Source organism: Struthio camelus, chromosome 2, assembly GCF_040807025.1.
Source record: "Struthio camelus isolate bStrCam1 chromosome 2, bStrCam1.hap1, whole genome shotgun sequence".
Classification (NCBI taxonomy): Eukaryota; Metazoa; Chordata; class Aves; order Struthioniformes; family Struthionidae; genus Struthio; species Struthio camelus.
Genome location: NC_090943.1, coordinates 16771694 through 16789705, shown reverse-complemented (window position 1 = coordinate 16789705; position 18012 = coordinate 16771694). Strand labels below are relative to the sequence as shown.

Genomic DNA, 18012 nt, shown 5'->3' with positions numbered 1-18012 from the left:
AATATTTCACATATGTCACCTAAGGGAAAACAACCATCATACTGGTACAGACCAGTATCTGTGCTGAGACTAGTCTATTTTCCAGCAGTCTTAGAAAATAATAAACTACATGCTCTGTGTTTTTTCCTTACTAACAGTATTCTCTCTAGAAGGTCAAATATCTTACAACAGTTGTTTCCTATGCCTGAAGAAGGGTGTAAAAAGGGTGTAAAAGTAACAGTTCGATGTGAGAGAGCGTTCAGGCTGTGGGGGTGGTGAGTGATGCATATGTTGATATTTCAACTCTAATTAACTAAGAAGCCTTGAGTCAGTGGTGGCACGTAGCTGCATGGCCACTGGAGCAGACCAAAGATTCATCTTTTTCTAAGATAAACATCCAAGAGTGGCGGGCTGAATTGCCATCTGGAGGTGCCCATCGCTATTCACAGGAGACTGGATAGCTTGCTTAGACCTGATATCTTGCTTTTGGATGACTAGGGATCGTGACGCTGAATCCCACTGCTGTGATTCAGAGCTTGAACTCTTTCCTGGTATTTTGCAGGAGGATGTTAACTCTCTCCTTCCAAGTTTCCTGCTTCCAAACTTCTTTCCTTCCTTCCTTCCACCTTTGCCCCCTCCTCTTCCCCACGGTATGCCTCAGCAACTCTTTGGCAAGCGACAGGAAATAACCAAGGTTTTTGTTTCAAGAATTGCGTTAGGGTATGAAATTCTTCGTATCCCACAATGGAACAAAATGAGATCTCCGTTTTGCTATGTTTTGTTTTTGATGAAAGAACGATAGGCTGGTGAGTATACTTATCTGCTTGATTCAGAGTCCTTTTCACCATATGGTCAACCAATTCATGACATTGAGTCATATTCAGCTCCTCTACACTGTAGGTTAACTACCTCTAGACTGTTTACTTAGGGGTTTTAATACTAGGAGCTTTGTAACTTTCTTGTTGCATCTCTGCCCCAGAGAAATCTGAGTCTCTGAAAAATTTTGTGTTTAACTAGTTAGTATTTTCAGAGAAAAATAAAGTTAAGCTGAAAAATACTGGCCAGCTTCAATTCATTCAGGGTTTTGACTTCATCATCTCCGCAGCTCTTGAGTGGGAAAACTGTGTTCCCTCTATAACTCATAGTGAAGTCGCTGCTGCTTGTATAAACATGTCCAGCCTAATTTTGAAGTGATAACTTGGATCTTGCTAGCAGTATATATGATGCCTTTCCAAACTAATTTTTGCAGTCTGTGCATGCCAGCAGACTTCATGTTTGCGTGGCTATACCAGCACAAACACTATGTCATCAGACTGTGAACGCAACTGCCTGGCTCAGACAATTAAAACATGTAAATGGTGTGACACTTTAGTCTTAAGTAACAGCTTTGATGTTACAGTCCCTTTTATACAAGAGGCTTTCTATATTTAAGGACTGGCTTCATTTGCACTGAAATGCATTGGGAGAATCACTGCAGCAGTTAAATGGGAGCAGTCAACAGTAATGCTTGGAGTAAGGAGGGAAGAGAACTATATCCAATTGAACCCAGACAGGTGGACTTGTGCCAAGCTAGAATTTAATTAAAACACTGGGATTAAATCCACTTTTCTAGTAGCACCCTCTTTAATTAAGTGCTGAAGGCAGTAATATGACTAAGCTGTGTTTCTTCTTGTTAGGCCTTCAGTACAAAGTCTTCAGAAAGAGAGAACTGAACCTGTGTGTTCAATAGGTAGAAAAATTGGACAATTTGCCCCAGCCAAATGCTCTTATTTCACTGAGAAGAAAAAGGCATTGGTGACAACTGCTTCTATTTCACAAGCAGAAGAAAACAATAGAAATCATCGTCCACATGGAGATGAAGACAAATGTTAGGAAACCTTGCAGTCACATTCTTTGCATAATGAAGTACATCTCTTTACTTTTATTTAATCATTCTGTACACATAGACTCTAGGATTAGATATAACATATAGACTATTTTAAGTGCTCTTCAGCAACTGTTTCAATATACTTGGATTTGTCTTGAAGCAGGTTTCAAGCCAAGCTTTAAAAATGCTCTCACAATGCCAAACCTCTACTGCAGGGGATCATTTCATCTTGATCACATGATAAGATATGTTTTTATTCAGTCCACAGAGGTAGCTTGCTTTAAAGGTCTAAAAAAATCCATGTTCTTTGGAACATTCATTCTTAGAGTTCATCCTGCATTGCTCTCAGTGTTTGGAGAAGAGAGTTTACGATCAAATGATAATGATGTATTGGACAGTTGAACTCCAGCTTCTAGCAGCTGCACCAGAGTTCAATTACTCTAGAAATGAGATAGAATTTAAAAAGACAAGTCCTGTCACTACTAATGGCCATCAAATAAGTTTTACTGTAATATAGTTCTTTTGTGTGTGGAATATTGAGATGATGCCAGGTCTTACAGATGTATTTTAAAATACTGCTTATTTATCCTGCTGCATATGGTGGCCACTAGAGTCTTGGGTCAAAAATCTTGGACAGATTCTATGTGCATATTAATCAGTTGCCTCTGTTTTCATTCTTTCCAGTGAAATTAAGAGCAGGAGGGTTTCAGTAAAACTGCAACACTGCTGAATGATCATGACTTGTTTGCCAACAGCAAGTTCTTGATACTTTGGCTTGCACTGAATAGTAATTTACAGCAGGCATAGAGCATTAGAACTGCTTTTGGGGGAAGGAGAGGAGGAGAGTTTTCTTCTAAGGTTTCCTCTGTACTTAAAGAGGAATAAGCTCTCCCAGACAGTAATTCAGAATAGCTAAACTGGACTTTTAATGAGGTCTCTTGAGTTACGTGCCTAAGGTGAACCAGTATCTGTATGCAGTTATGCACCAAGCAACGTATCTTGGAATCAGAATTCTTTTCAAGTATTTGAGGAATAAGGAGCTACTAAGTTTAGGAATTGACATAAAAACTGGCTTTATGTATTTGTTAGCAACAGTAGTTAGTAGAAACTTGCCATCTGGGGTTTTCTTACATTCTGAACTTCCACAGCCTAGTTTTCATACGGTAACATCAACTGCTGTGCAGGATTTAGTGTTAAAAATACCTTCCATGCTAGGGAGCTATATCCAAGCTGTAATGATGAAAACTAAAATTATGGTCAGTGCAAAATATGATGATTATTATTTAATATTTGAAAGTCTGTGCTTATTACTAATGCTCATTTTTCTCTGTTTCTGCAATTGGTTAACATTTACTTTGCATTTTTTCTAGCTACTCTGCAGTTTTCTTTTTACAATAGTACTTATTATTACTTATCTATTAACAGTCCTCTAAAACACTGGCATTGCCTCTGACCTGGCGACAGCGGAGAGTGGCCCTGAAATTTTTCCTTTATTCATGCAAAGCTCCCTCTAATTTTCAGGGATGTTTTACTTGAAAAAGGCCTGTAGAATTGACTCTGGGAGGACTGGAAGCAGGAGGAGCAGGGAAATTGTTATTGCTCAGTTCTTTCCCCAGCTTCAGCATAGCTTAGTGGATTTCAAGACATCTAATCACCGCTATTTAAAGGACTTGGAAATGATGAGTCAATTCTTGTCCCTCTATCAGTTATGTATTTTGTTTGTACATCTTCCAGCCATTTGATACATATGCACCTAAGGTCTCTTTTATGCATTTATATTTGCTTTAGAACTTGCCCTGGACCTGAGGCAATAGTTATAAAAGAAAAAGGTATTTATTAGAGTGATTGAAGAGAGACATGGTAAATCCTTATGTTAGCCTTGCACAGTCAAGCTGGAGAAACAGAAAATGGACTTGGAAAAGATAAAAATCAAATCCCTTCAGAATATGGAGACTTCCAAATCAATATCTGAAGAGTAACATAGAGATAATGTGGGAACTATCTCTCTTTGGTGCAGCGAGCACTGAGAATCAGAAAAAACTTCACCAAGATGGCAATTTGCATGCCATATACTGTGGCCTGTACTGTTTGCCCATATAATGCAGAAAGAAGGAAGACACGCCATCACCCTTTAGTTAAAATGCACTTTTGAGATGAGAAATACAGGTGTCGCTAATGAAAGGTAATCAGAAAAGACCTGGAGGATCACTGCAAACACACTGGTGTCGATAACAATAGCTATAATAATGCTTAATAACACTTTTGGCAGTTTCTTCCAGGTCATTTCAAGGGTCTGTCCGTTCTCATTAACATGTACACATTGACTCCTTCTATATCAAAAGCACACAGTGATTTTAGGTCATCCCTCATGCTCTCATGAACGTAAGTGTGTTTCTTACTGAAAAAAAATACTTACCAAACCCTCTAATATAATTATCTAAATTGCTTGGCAAGTTATGAAATACAGCTATATGTTGCAGAAGCTTGACACTTCCAAGAGGAAGCAGAGAACACCACTTCTGAAATGTATGCTTTTTATTCAGGAATTCAGAAGGAGTGTTAGACAATAAGACTGTAGGTAGCTCAAGTCTCTAAGGAGAAAAAACCAGCCTCGTGTAAAGTTATACATATAGATCAAAATGAAACCAAAATGTAAAATGAGGAAGTGAGAAAATGAATAAATGACTCTGAGGTAGGCAGCGATTGACCACAGTGATAAGCTGCAGTACTGTAGGAATATAGTATAAATTAGCTTGTGTCAGCCAGAGCGAAAAGCCGTTTAAGAAAGAAATTCAAGCAGGCCTATGGAAAAAAAATCCAAATTTAGTTCCCAGTTCTAGATTCAGAATAAAGACACAGTCAGACTCAAGTCTGCCCAAGTAGGAAGGGTAGGATATGACTTCTTTAAGGTGTATCACACTTATGTAGGCAGCAGATGACAAAGTGACAAAGGAGGTAATGTTCTGTCTACCTTCTGAGTATTTATTTGCCTCCATTACTCAAATTGAATCTATGGGTTATTGTGAATCCTACTGTAACCTAAATGGTTAAGTTTTGCTTCTCGTTAGCAGGTAGACCAATATTTAAGATGTCAATACCAACTGTGATCAAAATTAATCAAAGCAATTCAGATCCTGGTCCCTGGGAAAACCAGACGAAACAACCACTGGTTAGTTTATAACTAGAAATAGTCAGGAAATTTATCTCATTTCAGTTTCTTCATCTAAAATTTAAACCTTTAAATCTGAAGCATTGTGATATTCTATACACAATGGAAACTGATACTCCAAGTGGAAAATTCAACCCACTCTAAGGCAGGTGTCTGAAACAGTGGATATGACTTGTGCTGTGTAGGTGACATTTAACTAAGATAGTTAGATGAGGTAGTAGGTAGACGAGGTGAATACTGCCCTTGAAGACTAACCACATTCATAGCAGCATTGATCATAGCGGCTGATCGTAAAAAACAGCAACAGCCCTAGAAATAACAGTAGATGGAGCTGGCAACAAAGGCTCGTGACAGAGACACTGGGTGCACAGCCATCTACCCTAATTTAACATTTGCATTACAGTTCCCATCCGTGAGACGGGAGTGTACATTTTCTGTATCTTTTCACATTGCTTTGCGCTATGGGACCACAATCTTATTATACTGCAGGTACTGTCACAATATAAATATTAAGTAGGAATTGTTCCAACGCAGAAAGTATTGGATCCATAAAGTAGTTGAGAAAAATAGTTGCCAAGACTCTCTCATTAGATGGTAAAATCTGAATGAGGGAGTGAGCTAGAAGAGCAACCTGAGAGTGTCCTGAAAATGCTTCTGCTGTAGAGATGCTCTTTGTGTTTCTAAGTGCATTGCACTGTCACGAGGAAGCCCCAAACCTGAGTGAAACCTTCATATATTTAATAACCATTTGTTAATCATATCGACTTTTACCTCTAGACAAACCCTCTACATTAGTACTTCTAGTCCTTCTTCACCTTCTGTTGCAGAATCATAGCTGCATATCAAGAGGTATGTATGTATTGTGCTTAATATATTAAATACACAGACAATGTATTATTGGTTAAAATGTATATACTGGTAATCATTAGCAGCTCCAAAAAAGGCTAGTGAAAAGTCTGAAAGCTCTATTGCAGTTGGTGTCTAATGAAGTGCCTTCTACAAGTATGTGCCAAGATGAAACTACAAAGGTCAGACTTGTGCTGAGCTGTGCATTATGTTGGAAGCCCAGAAGAAATGACAATCTGTATTAGAGTTCACAACCTATGCGAAACTAGGCTTGATTAAAATAATACAAGTTGTTAGCTTTGAGATGGTTCTTTATGTGAAAGGAACAAAACTCACCACACGTAACTATGCAGTATAAAGAGCACTGAAATCTTCTCATGTGCGTTTAAAGCTGTGCTTAGCATTGTAATAAAACACATGGTTCAGTTATAATGTGGGGTCAGTAATGCAGGGAGCGAGAAGAAAAGCGTTAAATTAAAGAAAATGAGAGATCTGACTGACTATCAGTTTAGCACTATTACTCATGATGAGAAGTAAAATGAAGTTCATGACCCCATCTACTCTGCCTCTACTCTCTGCTCCTTCATGTCCTTCATCAGAAGGCACTTCCTCAAGGAGACTCATAAATCCATAGTTTCTCCAGTAAATTGACACACACTTATTCTAACTGCTCCAACCACCATACTTCTATAAACAGAAAAAGAAAAGATGTTACTCTTAGAGAAGTTATGATAGTCTCTGTTTGTGACTAATAGATATTTAGTATTTTTCTCTTAAGCTAGACAGTGACATCTTCAAAGCATTTCTGCAGTCCATTTCTCTATATAGTGCTGTGCACATTTACATTATTATATACAGTACATAGCAAAGAACGAAAGAGTCCTCATAACGCACGTTACCTATTTATTACCCATAATAATAAGCTGATACCAATTTATTCCAGCTTGGAGGGTAACCTGATCTTTTGCAGAAAGCAGCTACCACTTAACTTTTTGTAAGCAAGAGTACTAACAGGATCTTCGGTAAGACACTTAGACTATAGAGAAATCCATCTTTTGCAATAATAGCTATTAAGAGCCATAAACTAATTGTGGATAATGGCCTACCATTCAGCAGCAGTAATTCAGCCACTTTGTCAAGATATATGGTTTAAGTTGACCACTTTAAGACCTCAGTATGCATGAAGAGAAGGGAATAGATTGTGAAAAGACTTACTAAAAGTATCAGAGATGATCCTTGGTAACCGACAGAATATGGCCTTGAAATGAGAGTCTAGTTTTGAAGTGAACTTTCAGTGACCTCCTATTGCAAACAAGATAGCAATGCAAAACAAGTCAGCAGGCCACGAAGGGCTAGGGCAGCAGAGCAGCATCAGCAAAGGAAATGGGAGGTCTGATCCCGCATTGCGTTTCCCATGCTGACGAGCGGGAATTGAGGGTGCCCTGCACCAAGCAAGACAGAGGGCCCCTGGCTTATTTGGAAAGTACTTTTTTAAGAAGAAGAAAGGCAAAAGAAATGCAAGGGGAAGACAATATGGCCTATAGCAGGAAAAATATAAATAGGCAGACAATGGCAATGCAAAGTGGTATCTCTTCCTGTGTGTAGCAGTTCAGGGTGCATGCAAAAGAGACATCTTATGTTGGAGCTGATGTTAAGGGTCAGAGACCCTGGTGGCAACCCTACCAACTTCTCCTAGCCTCAGTCTCAGAGCTGCTTGATATTTCATTAACTGTATATCATGAATTAATCAGCATGAACTATTGGTGGGATTGAGGTGTATGTGAGTTCATTCCTTGTTTTACCTTCCATCTTCTGAGGATTGATTAAAAGGGAGCCTAGCAGAGTCTGGAATAAAAAAGTTCCTTTCTCATCTACTTCTGACATTAAATATATTCCTGCTTTCCTTCCATTTTGCCAGCCACCCTTGGGCTAAACCTCTGTCTTCACATCCTGCCTACTCTGGTATTTGTGTGCTCCCATAACTTATGCTGTCTTGTTAAGCCTTTCCAGATGGTATATGGCAGTCTTCGGAAGGCTCCAGTGGCAGTCTTCTTACTGCTTCCCGGACATCTCAGATACCACCTCCAACCAGCTTAATGGCTTTCCTCTTCACCTTGCAAAAGCACATTTCAAAATGAAAAGAAATTGATTTTTTTCTACTTATTCAGTGAGTCTTTCATTCTCATAGATAGATAGAAAAGGAACATTGCTATGCCTTTGTTTTCATTTTTCTCATTTTTTTTCTCCTCACTGATTGAGCTACAGGAGACTGAGTCAGATTAGAAGGTTAAAAGGAGAGAAAGATAAAACACTGGCGTTTAGTTAGTAGTCTCTAAAGGCAAAATGAAAGTGACCCACTCTTGTATGCTAACAATTATGAAGCGGGAATGTAAATATCAAGTAGGAAGACTGATATCAATATTTAATTAAGGGATTAATGCAAAGATATCAGGTCTGATGTGGAAAACAGTGAGGCTCATCCTGAAATGGAGATAATTTATTAAGGGCATACTGTCTGAGCCTCTGATGTGTGGGTGAGGGGGTAGGATACGGCCATGGCAGGGTTGTGGAAGAGGAGGGGTGCGATGGGGTGGCCTCTTCTCTTTTCTTATGGCACAGAGTATGCGTGACACCAGCCAGGGCTAATTTATGCTGCACAAGCTTTTGAAATACAGAAGGCAGATGCTCTGTACTGGTATTTGGACAGGGAGGGAAGCATAAATCATCCTCAGGAGAAATATATTAACAGTATGAAATCATAAAAAATAGTTCAACTGGGGCAAACCTGCATAGAGCAACATGGCACAGAGAAGAGGGAATAAAGTTCTCAAGATGAAATGATGCATGAAAAATGCCCGTCTTATAGTCCTGAAATGCTTCCCAGGTCTTCAAAGAGAGGTCAGCACTTGTCTGCCTCTTTGAGTGCTGAGTCTGCTATTTAGGTTCAGCTAACAGACTCTTATCTCCTGGTATCCCATTCCGTTCCTCCATGCCTAGGGATTTAAAAGTGGATGCCAACTGCCAGATAGATTTTTGTGATGCAGCATTTTTTGAGCGTTGTGAAGTTTTTTTGTGATGGAAAAATGGAGGAACTGAACTTGGGAGTTTTCTGATAATTCCCTTTGCAGCTCATGTCATCCGAAATGCTCATGTCTCCTCAGACAAGCCCTTCACCGTGCAGCCCTCATAATTAAAACACAGTCTTTGTCATGACGACAACTTACAAGCCCTGCCAAACCTCCTCCTTCCCTTCTCCTCTTATGAACACCTCCTGACCTCTCTCCCAGGTACTGAAGGTACTCCAGGAGGACTCTAATTCCTTTTTTTGATAGGAACCACCTCACCCATTATGGAGGTACAACTGTCTGTACGGAAACACAGCGCACAGTGATGCTGTACAGTGACAGAGACATGAATCCAATGTCTTAGAGATGAATAATAACCATGTAAATTTAAATAGGAGAATATGATTATTGAAGGTGGAATTAGATTTGAACACGCGATAAGACTCCATCCATCTGTGAAAAATGCCAGAAGACTTTTTAATGAGATTTTCAGTTATAGTGTTGAGATACTGTCAGTCCTGAGGTGATAAGATTAGAGTTTGATTGTGTGTGACTGTGAGAGCAGAAGTTTATAGAGGGAACTGACCTACTGTAGCAAAGCAATTAGGGTCTGCAGGGGGACTAATGGGCAAATAAAAGAGCTATGAGGAGTATCCCATGACAAAAAAATAAGATACACTCTGTTATAATTTAACAAACATTTGTAGATAAAATTGTGGTTATGGGTGACGATGCATAAAGTGCTATAAAAGAAGAAATTAAAGCTCTAATAAATGAATGTTGCTTAAACCTATATGCAGTTAGGCATAATGCATTTGCAGAGAACAGGACAAATAGGGAATGGGGCGGGAATTACTTCTAGGATCTAGCATCCATGGTGCCAGCAAATTTACCAGTGATCTGAAAATCAAGATCAACTTCAGCATTTGGCTCTGGGAAAGTTGGTTAGGAAAATGGAATTAAAAATAGACTAATTGCACATGATAAAAGGCACGAGGATCGTCTTTAGAAATAGGCCAGTATGCACCTGTTAAGTCCTCGTATACCTTATAAAGGGTGGTTTTACCCTAAGGAACCTTTATTTCCACTGAAGCCAGTAGCTTTGGTCCAGCAGGCAGGTTTGTACAAGTTTGTACACTACTGTCATTTTGGGCTTTACCCAACTGTGACATCGGCTGTGCTGTCCCTGCCTCTTCTGTATGCCTGCCTTTTTCTGTGTTGCTGTATTTTATGTCCTGCTGAAAGACAGGGAAGTGAGACTGAGCTCAGTGCTGCAGATATGTGGCTGCTGTCTCAGAGCTGGCATGTTTGATTGGTGGAGTAATGGTAGGCTTTGCTTGTCTCTCCCTGCCTTACACCCTGTTTACGTACCCCGACCCTAATATTTGAGCTCCAGGGTTATGTACGTACCCCTGGCAGCGGTTATCTGCAGCTGACCCATCTATTATTACTTCTGCTCATCTTTTTCTTTCAAGTTTACAAATTAGGTTCTGAAATGAAAGTTTCAGTTCTGTGCAGGTGGGTTTGACTACTAGATCCCATTGCATCATTTCTGTCCATCCTTTATCTGACCTACCAGTATTTAGTGTGGAAAACTGAAGGCTTAGTGTTAAGTACCTTCTAGGCTAATTAATTTCCCATAAAGTAAAGAGAAAATTTTCTTCTTAAGTTGAAATACGTGTGTTTCTTTTCTCAACTTGATCCTCAATGTACTCTGCTGATTTTTATTTTTCAGTAATTAATTTCACTTGCTACTTCTTTGCCCTCAACGAGGCCTGTGGCTAGTTATCACAGAAATGGAGAGAAATGAAGTACATTTTAAAAGAATTTGGGTGTAGTGATTATATGGACAACAGCTTTCACAACGAGCTTCTGAGAGCAACCCTCACAGTTATCACAAAGCAAAATTATGTTCAGAAGCTTTCCTGTAGTTGCATCTCATATTTTAAACAGGTACCCACAATGCTGTTCCTTTGAGGAGGGAAGATCTGATATTTTCTTTTCAAGCTTCACAATCAGCAGCAAATTGAGCATGGTTACAACATTTTTTCCCTGGAGTAGCAAAATAGCTGAAGTAAAATGCATGTCCATGAACATGCAGACTTATACCATACTGACAGTACATGCGTTGTTCATGTGTACAAAGTGAAGTAGGACTAGGGCTTTTGCACACTGATCAGTATTAAAAAGAAACATATAGGTAAGTATTACATAAAATAGGAGACTTGTATTCTAAAGCTTCTGATCTGGATAAAAATATCTTGTAGGCCTCCCTACCCATGATTAGATATTCCACAGGGAAGTTCAGCACCGGACTGACAGTCAGCTAGGCTGGATGGCCGGGTCTTGCAGCGTTTTCTCGTGCCAGTGACCTGAGCTCTGCTTTGGGAGATTTGAGCGTGGCTGGGTAAAACCTGCTGACTCCAGCAGGAATTTGCAGGGAGTTCACCTTTACAAACCTTACCACTGGAGCAGAGATGCAGGATTTAGTGGAGCAGCTTGTCAAAAATGAACATTGCTTACTGGTGAAAGTCACGCCTGGTAAGAGTGTGTCACAGGATACACCTATGACCCGTGTAAGGTCTGCTCTGGGGCTTCCCACTGCAACGACGCCGGTCCCCGTATTTGGACAGTGGTGCCAGACTTGTCCTCTTAAATCTGTGTCTTTTGGCACAGAGTGGAGTGGGATCCCTCCTACCTAATTCTAGGTGTCTAAAAGTTAAGCACGTAGAGGAGCCACCTGCCCTCAGGGAGAGAGCTAGGCATGAGGCAGGGGGGCGGTGAAGCTTCCACCTCAGCCAGCTTTCTGAGACAGCCAGAGTGAACTGTGCTGCCAAGGTGTCTGTTTGTCCACCAAGTATAAGGATAGTCTAGGCAGCCAAATGAGACTAGAAGCTTAACTTTAGGAAGGTAAAACAAATCTCACCTTAAATCTAGCAAAATATATCACAATTTTTATTTTAACTAATTACCTTCCAGCAAATGGGACCATGATTAAAATATTGTTCTTGCTGCAAGATGCTAATGAAAAACAGCCATTTAAAAAAAAAATCCATTTTTTAGTATAATAAAATACATCAGGTATGGGATATTTTATGAAAATGTTTAATTCAACTGTTTCTTTGGAATGTAGTAGTCATCGTTTGGAAATTTAAGTTACAGTTCAATTCTATGTGGTTTTTTTTACTACTCAGTGTCTGAGAATACAAACGTCATTTAAAGTTAAGGCTTCGCTGTTCATTTTGAAACAACAATTTACAAGTGTCATATTGTCATAGAAAATAAAAATTTCTGTAAAAAAAATTTGCACAAAGTTTTATGATGGTACAAAACATGAAGCAATAATATACCAGTAAAATGAAATCATTTTACTACAGAAGATTTTTATAGTTTTTCAATAAAGAAAAAAATATGTTATTTTACACTTTAAAAATTATGAAACAATCTAAAACAATATAAACTGAACATTTTTGTAACACTGCCTTTACAAATTAATAACTTTATAAACATATAATTTTTTTAAATATATTTATCAGTGCAAGATACTTTTTCAATGTAAAGTTGCAGTATCATTTTTCCTTTATTGAAGAGTAACTTTCATTCTATTACCTTCAGAGAAATCAAATCTTCAGTGCTAGATCTTCATTATCATACTAAGGGCTGAAGACCACAAAGGAGATATATTTCTTTTTATGTTCACTATTCTCAGTATTTAAAGCAGAAAAAAACCCTTCACCGTTTAAATTGACCAAGACCAAGAGCTGTTCCAGAATCTATTGAAATCCATGAGAATGCTTCAAAAGGTTTTGGATCAGGCTCCCCAAAGGGGACTTTCTCTTCAAGGCAATCTATGCATGAACCTCTCCGTCAGGGGTTAACCGACTCGATGTGTTTTGAGCTAAGGAGAACATATCCTAACACAACTGAATCACACGATGATGGTGTGCTGAAAATAGTTCTGAAAAATCTTTTTTTTTCCTTTGGGTTAATTAACTAGCTGTTGCGATACCAATATGGTCAGATTACATTGTTAGCTACAAGTGAAACTCTAAAGCGAGTTTGTCACTTGTGCTAGCAAGGCCAGTTTTTCACTCTAGAATGGAAGTTTCACGGCCTAACTTTTGGGCGTTAGGTGCTCAAACTCCTTTCTCGGGGGCCCAAGGTCTCCATAAGGAGCCTGTGGAGGCCGCTCTTCCAATTTAGCTATCTAAGGTTTGGTGACCTGAAGTAGGTGTTTAAATATTCACCGTAGTCTCTTCCTTTAGGAGTCCTTTGAATTAGCAACTGTCCACTTGTTTTTCTACTCTGTATTCCTGTAAAATATTTTCACTTTCCAGACTCCTATTTTTACCTTTGATCTCCCTCCCCTTTCCTGAATTTCCACGTAACTGAGGGATTTTCTGCTGGCTTTTCTCTTTTATAGTTTGTACTGGTTAAACAATATGCTTCCAAACATTTAATTGATAAACAGTGGTGGTTTCTGCTGCTCTAGCAATTCAGGGCTGAATTAGCCCTTCCCAAGTCCTAATCCAGGGCAAGATACTTCATAGCTGTGCTACAAAAGCAATTTTGGAAAAGACTAACTCAGAAAATCCGAACTGCTTCCTTCATCCCCCTTTACTTCAGTGAGGAAAAATATGAGTGCGGACTTTTCAGGGCATCACTTTCCCTGGTGTTTGCACTGATTTTCCTGCTGGCTGGTATCTGGAGCAAGGTTAAAGTTGCTTTCTTTCACAGCCTCCCAAAATACAGTTATGCAGCCTGTGGGTCACCACAGAAAACCTGAGCACTCCCCTCACCTCCTCCTATGGACACCTGAGGGCAACACAGCCTTGCCTTCAGTAACTTGTCTCTTCTCACCCTGTTGGACCAGCTGTATAGGCTGTTACTATTATTTATCCAACAATATTTGCCCTGGCATATTAAAAATTGCCACATAATTGTCAAATACACTTTTGTGACTTTAAATAACTCAGTTCACTGAGTCTAACACTGTCTGCGGAGCAGGGGCACCAGGAAGCTGTGTCAAAGAGCTTTCTTTTTGGTCAAAGAGAAAGCACCTGGGGAGGAATGCTGATCGGATGTAACAGAGCTGTAAGGACATACACACCCTACGTACACTGTGAGATTTTATTCTGCCCTCAGTAGCCATGTGTAAGCCCAATTAGCATTGATTAGCATGAAAATACAGACTTGACGGAGAGAACAGAACTCAGTTCAGGTGGGGGCAGGAGGAGGAAAGTTTCTTATTTTAAAGACAATCTTTTCAGTAAGGGAATCATTTTCCCTCATGTAATTAACAGGCAAGTTGTTCAGGATAGAACACATATTTCATGCCTTCAGGAAAAAAGATACTGTCACTTTATGTTGTTAAGAAGAAACCCAAAGTTCGACTTTGGAGGGTAAAGTTAAAATTTTCCCTTATTTTTTAACACAAACTCTAATAAAATCCTTTGCCATTACCAGCAAGTTAAAGCTGCAGTTTTCTTTCCTTGGCAACGGCAAATGCTTATGCAATCTACTCAGAGGGAGAAAGAGAGAGAGAGAAAGAGCGAGGGAGAGATTTTACATTTGAAAATACATTCTATATGAAAGAACAATAAAAGGGGATATTGCAGCTTTATACAAAAGGGTCAAGAGACATGAAATTGAAATACAGAAAGCAGAACAATCGAGCCAAGTTGTCGAATCTGATTAGCCCTTGCCTTGCTGAGGCTACTTTCTCAAACTAAAATATACTTTTTTTTTAGTCAGTCAGCCATCAGAATATGATTAAAGACAAGGGCCTTAACTAGAGAGAAGCAGAACTGTAGTTAATGTTAACACAATGAGAAGCAGTACAAACAAAAAGGCACTTGAGAGGACATACACTAGCCAGTGCCAAGGACTTTTTTGTTTTGATTTTAGGCAGTACACTCGGTTGCCAGTTGTGTCTGATGATGGCACATACTCTTTTATGGAGTTCACAAGCACAAAATAAAGTACAACACTGAAAAACATCAATAAAATTTGACTGTATTGCTTCGTAAACAGAGCTGACACACTATATCGGTACTGATGCAGCAGTACTTCTCAAAAACATCCTAACCCTTCTTTGCCTATGCACAACACGAGCAATTATACACAAATACAAGTGCAGGAGTCCACTAAATTGCTGTTACTCCAACATTTTCTGGGCACTGAGCTACAGACAGCATGTCCATCCAAAGGACCGCACTGAATACATTTTGTGACAGCATCTTGGATTTTGCACGGTAAAATCAAAATTATTCATTAAAGGAAAACAAAAGAGAGGGAGAGAAAGAAAGACATAATGAACTATAAGTCAATCATACTTGGTCTCAACACCAGCATTTGATTATTTCAAATAAAACCAACAGAAAAAGCAGACTGTACATGATTCAGATTGTTAACACAGACTGTTGTCCATGTTTATCCGTTACACACTCATTGAAGCTCCTGAGAATAGCTTGGCTCAGTGTCATCAATGCACTTTTCAGCCTGTACAGTAAAAGAAGATCAACAGTTCCCCAGCACGACCGAGTTATGTCCTTCCATTCCAATTCTCTGAAACTTCTCTAGTCGCTTTATACCTTCATGCTTCTGAATAAGAATTCTGTGTGTTTAGTTTATCTTTTTTCAATTTTACACCATCGACCAGTTCAAAATTGTAATTCTCCAGTGCAGACAAGTTCCTCTCCGACATCCCATTGTGCCAACAGGCACAGTACAGGACAACTCCACAGATGGCTCCTAAAAGCACGCCAAGTGCGCTCATGGCTATGATAGTAATGAGGATTGGATCTAGGGTCTTCAGGACGTTGCCTGGTTTCCTGGAGATGTTATCGTCATAGTCTTCATCTGTATGATATGGAGGTGTAAACCCTGAAATGGAACAAAGAATTGCAAAACTTTCAGAACTGGTTCTGGTTAGAGCACGTGCTTTGTTTGACGAGCTGGAAATTTGGAGAAAAGATATGAGGATTTTGACACAAATAGCTGCATAATTTGAAAACCTAGTTTCTTGGAAGCAGCCATGAAAGCTAAAAACTGTAATACTACTCAAATAGTTGTTGATTTTTTCATTTTGTTCTCCAGTCCTTCAATCTGCAGTATCTTAGTAGGGGGTCTGAATCTGCCTTTTATTAAGTGGGAGAGTGGTAATGAATAACTAGAGCTTTTGATCATGTTTTGTCAGTTTGCAGTATTTAGTTTCAAAATCTTAATTAAATCTTGTATAGTTCAGTGTGAATGTTTACAGTTTTAGACATCAGTTTGGACTCTCCAGGCATTTTTGTTCCATCTCCACCTCACTGACTTCAGGATTAGACCTCGAAATGGAAAAACTGAAAGAAAGGACACAGAAGAGCATTCTGCCTCCTCCCGTAACATGTTTGCTGGATATCATAACGTTTCCCCTCAACTCTTTCTAAGTTTCTTAAAAAGATTTGATAAGCTGCTTGCACACCCTGCTAATTGTTGCAGTAAAAAACCCAAAAATCTGCCTCAGTTAAGCCTGCTATCACTGAAATCGATGATAACAATCCCACTGAATTTAACAGAAAAGAATTTAAGCTCTTTGCCTTAAAACTGTGAGTATATTTTATTATTGGGACAATATGATGATTGTAAACCACTTAACGATCCATTTACAACTGTCATCATTGAAAAGGGTAACGCTTTCGTAGACTGGTCATAAAATGACATTTTCAGCAAGATCTGAGAAATGATTAGTCTGAAGAGTTTTGAGTCTTATTAGGTAGACACTGCATGAGATATAAATTATAAAATATAATTATATTTTTTTCTTCAACTTTGGACATGTCATCTTGATAACAAAATATTAAGGAACTATAGCATGCATGCATGCGTCTGTATACAGTGTAACAAATATGTGTATATAAGATTGGAAAGGTTTGAAATAGGTATACATAATAACAAACCATAAGATTATACTACATAGAAAAAAAAGATGTCATCCTTAGAATAAATGTAAGCCTTCTTAGTATCTGATCTAGATAAATCAAAAAACCTCAATACCATATACAGTTAGAGACCACGTCTATAAATACATAAATAGAACATACACATTCATATGAAAATACACTTTTTAATTCATTCCCTTTTAAAATAGCACAATTTTTACCTGTTTGATTACTTTCTGGGTCTTCTTCATTTGTTTCATTTTCCACATCAGTTGATTCTAATGAAGCAAAGAGAATTGACATTGATTATTAGGGTTACAAACACTGATTGACTATCATGCAGGCAATAATGGTATAGCAGATTTTTCTGTGTCAGAGCATCATTATGTTAGCTTGACAGAACTGTTCATTATGATGGGCTCTGAAAATTAATGGAGAAAAAAGAAAGATTTGAAAACTCCTCTCCGCCCAATCTTGGCACAGTTTTAGAGTTATCAGCAGGGGTTTTCCATGTCTGGGAAAGAGAAATCAGTGTGATAAATTAGCATCTCATTCATTGTATTTACAATTTTGGAGCCCAATTCCACAACACTTCATCAGTGAAGGCATAGTTAATCACAAGAATAACATCACTGACTGCAGCGAGACCACTTGTGTTGGGGCTGCAGATGTAGCATTTGGCTTTAGCTCCCACAGGCTAAAATCTTTGTCTTTAGTTTGAATAACTGAAGCGTGTGGAGGAAGGAGAGAAGTTACTTTCCTCTGCCATTCTGGTTGCAAAATGGCAGAGGAATCTGGCAAATATCATTGCTGTGGTCCCAGCACTCTGCTTTGCCCTGAGGACACTGCAGGAGGACCTGTGTAGTGTGTCCTGCCTCACTTTGCTGGTAGCTGTCACTCTGATGGCATACAGTGAGCCGCAGGAGATGGGCTGCACAATAAACAGAGATTGTACAGTCTTCTCGTCCTGCAGTGAAATTATCGTGTCGTTGAAGTCTGTCATGTTATCTTCAGATGGGGATTAGATACAAAGGGTGAGGAACACTCTCCTTTATCGTTCACAGTTGTACTGCCAATGCAAATGGCGTAAATTTATAGTTCTGATGCTAAAGCTTCTCGGTTCTATTCCCTCTCCTCTATAAAGGTCATTACTTCATCTCC

The 18012-nt window shown here is 39.0% G+C and overlaps 1 protein-coding gene and 1 long non-coding RNA gene across 13 annotated transcripts in view; one reads left to right on the top strand and one right to left on the bottom strand.

The window, feature by feature from the left end:
- Positions 1-18012, top strand: part of LOC138066288 (uncharacterized) — a 79457-nt gene that overhangs the window by 23610 nt on the left and 37835 nt on the right. The window lies entirely within an intron of this gene.
- NRP1 (neuropilin 1) overlaps positions 12016-18012 on the bottom strand; it is a 115145-nt gene continuing 109148 nt past the window's right edge. For all 4 annotated transcript variants that reach the window (XM_068934391.1, XM_068934392.1, XM_068934393.1 and 1 more), the window contains exons 17-18: positions 17073-17129; positions 12016-15811 (exon numbers count right to left, since the gene is read on the bottom strand). In XM_068934391.1, the coding sequence (XP_068790492.1) occupies positions 15522-15811; positions 17073-17129 (347 nt within the window). In that variant the 3' untranslated portion in view covers positions 12016-15521. The remainder of the gene's footprint in view (positions 15812-17072; positions 17130-18012) is intronic.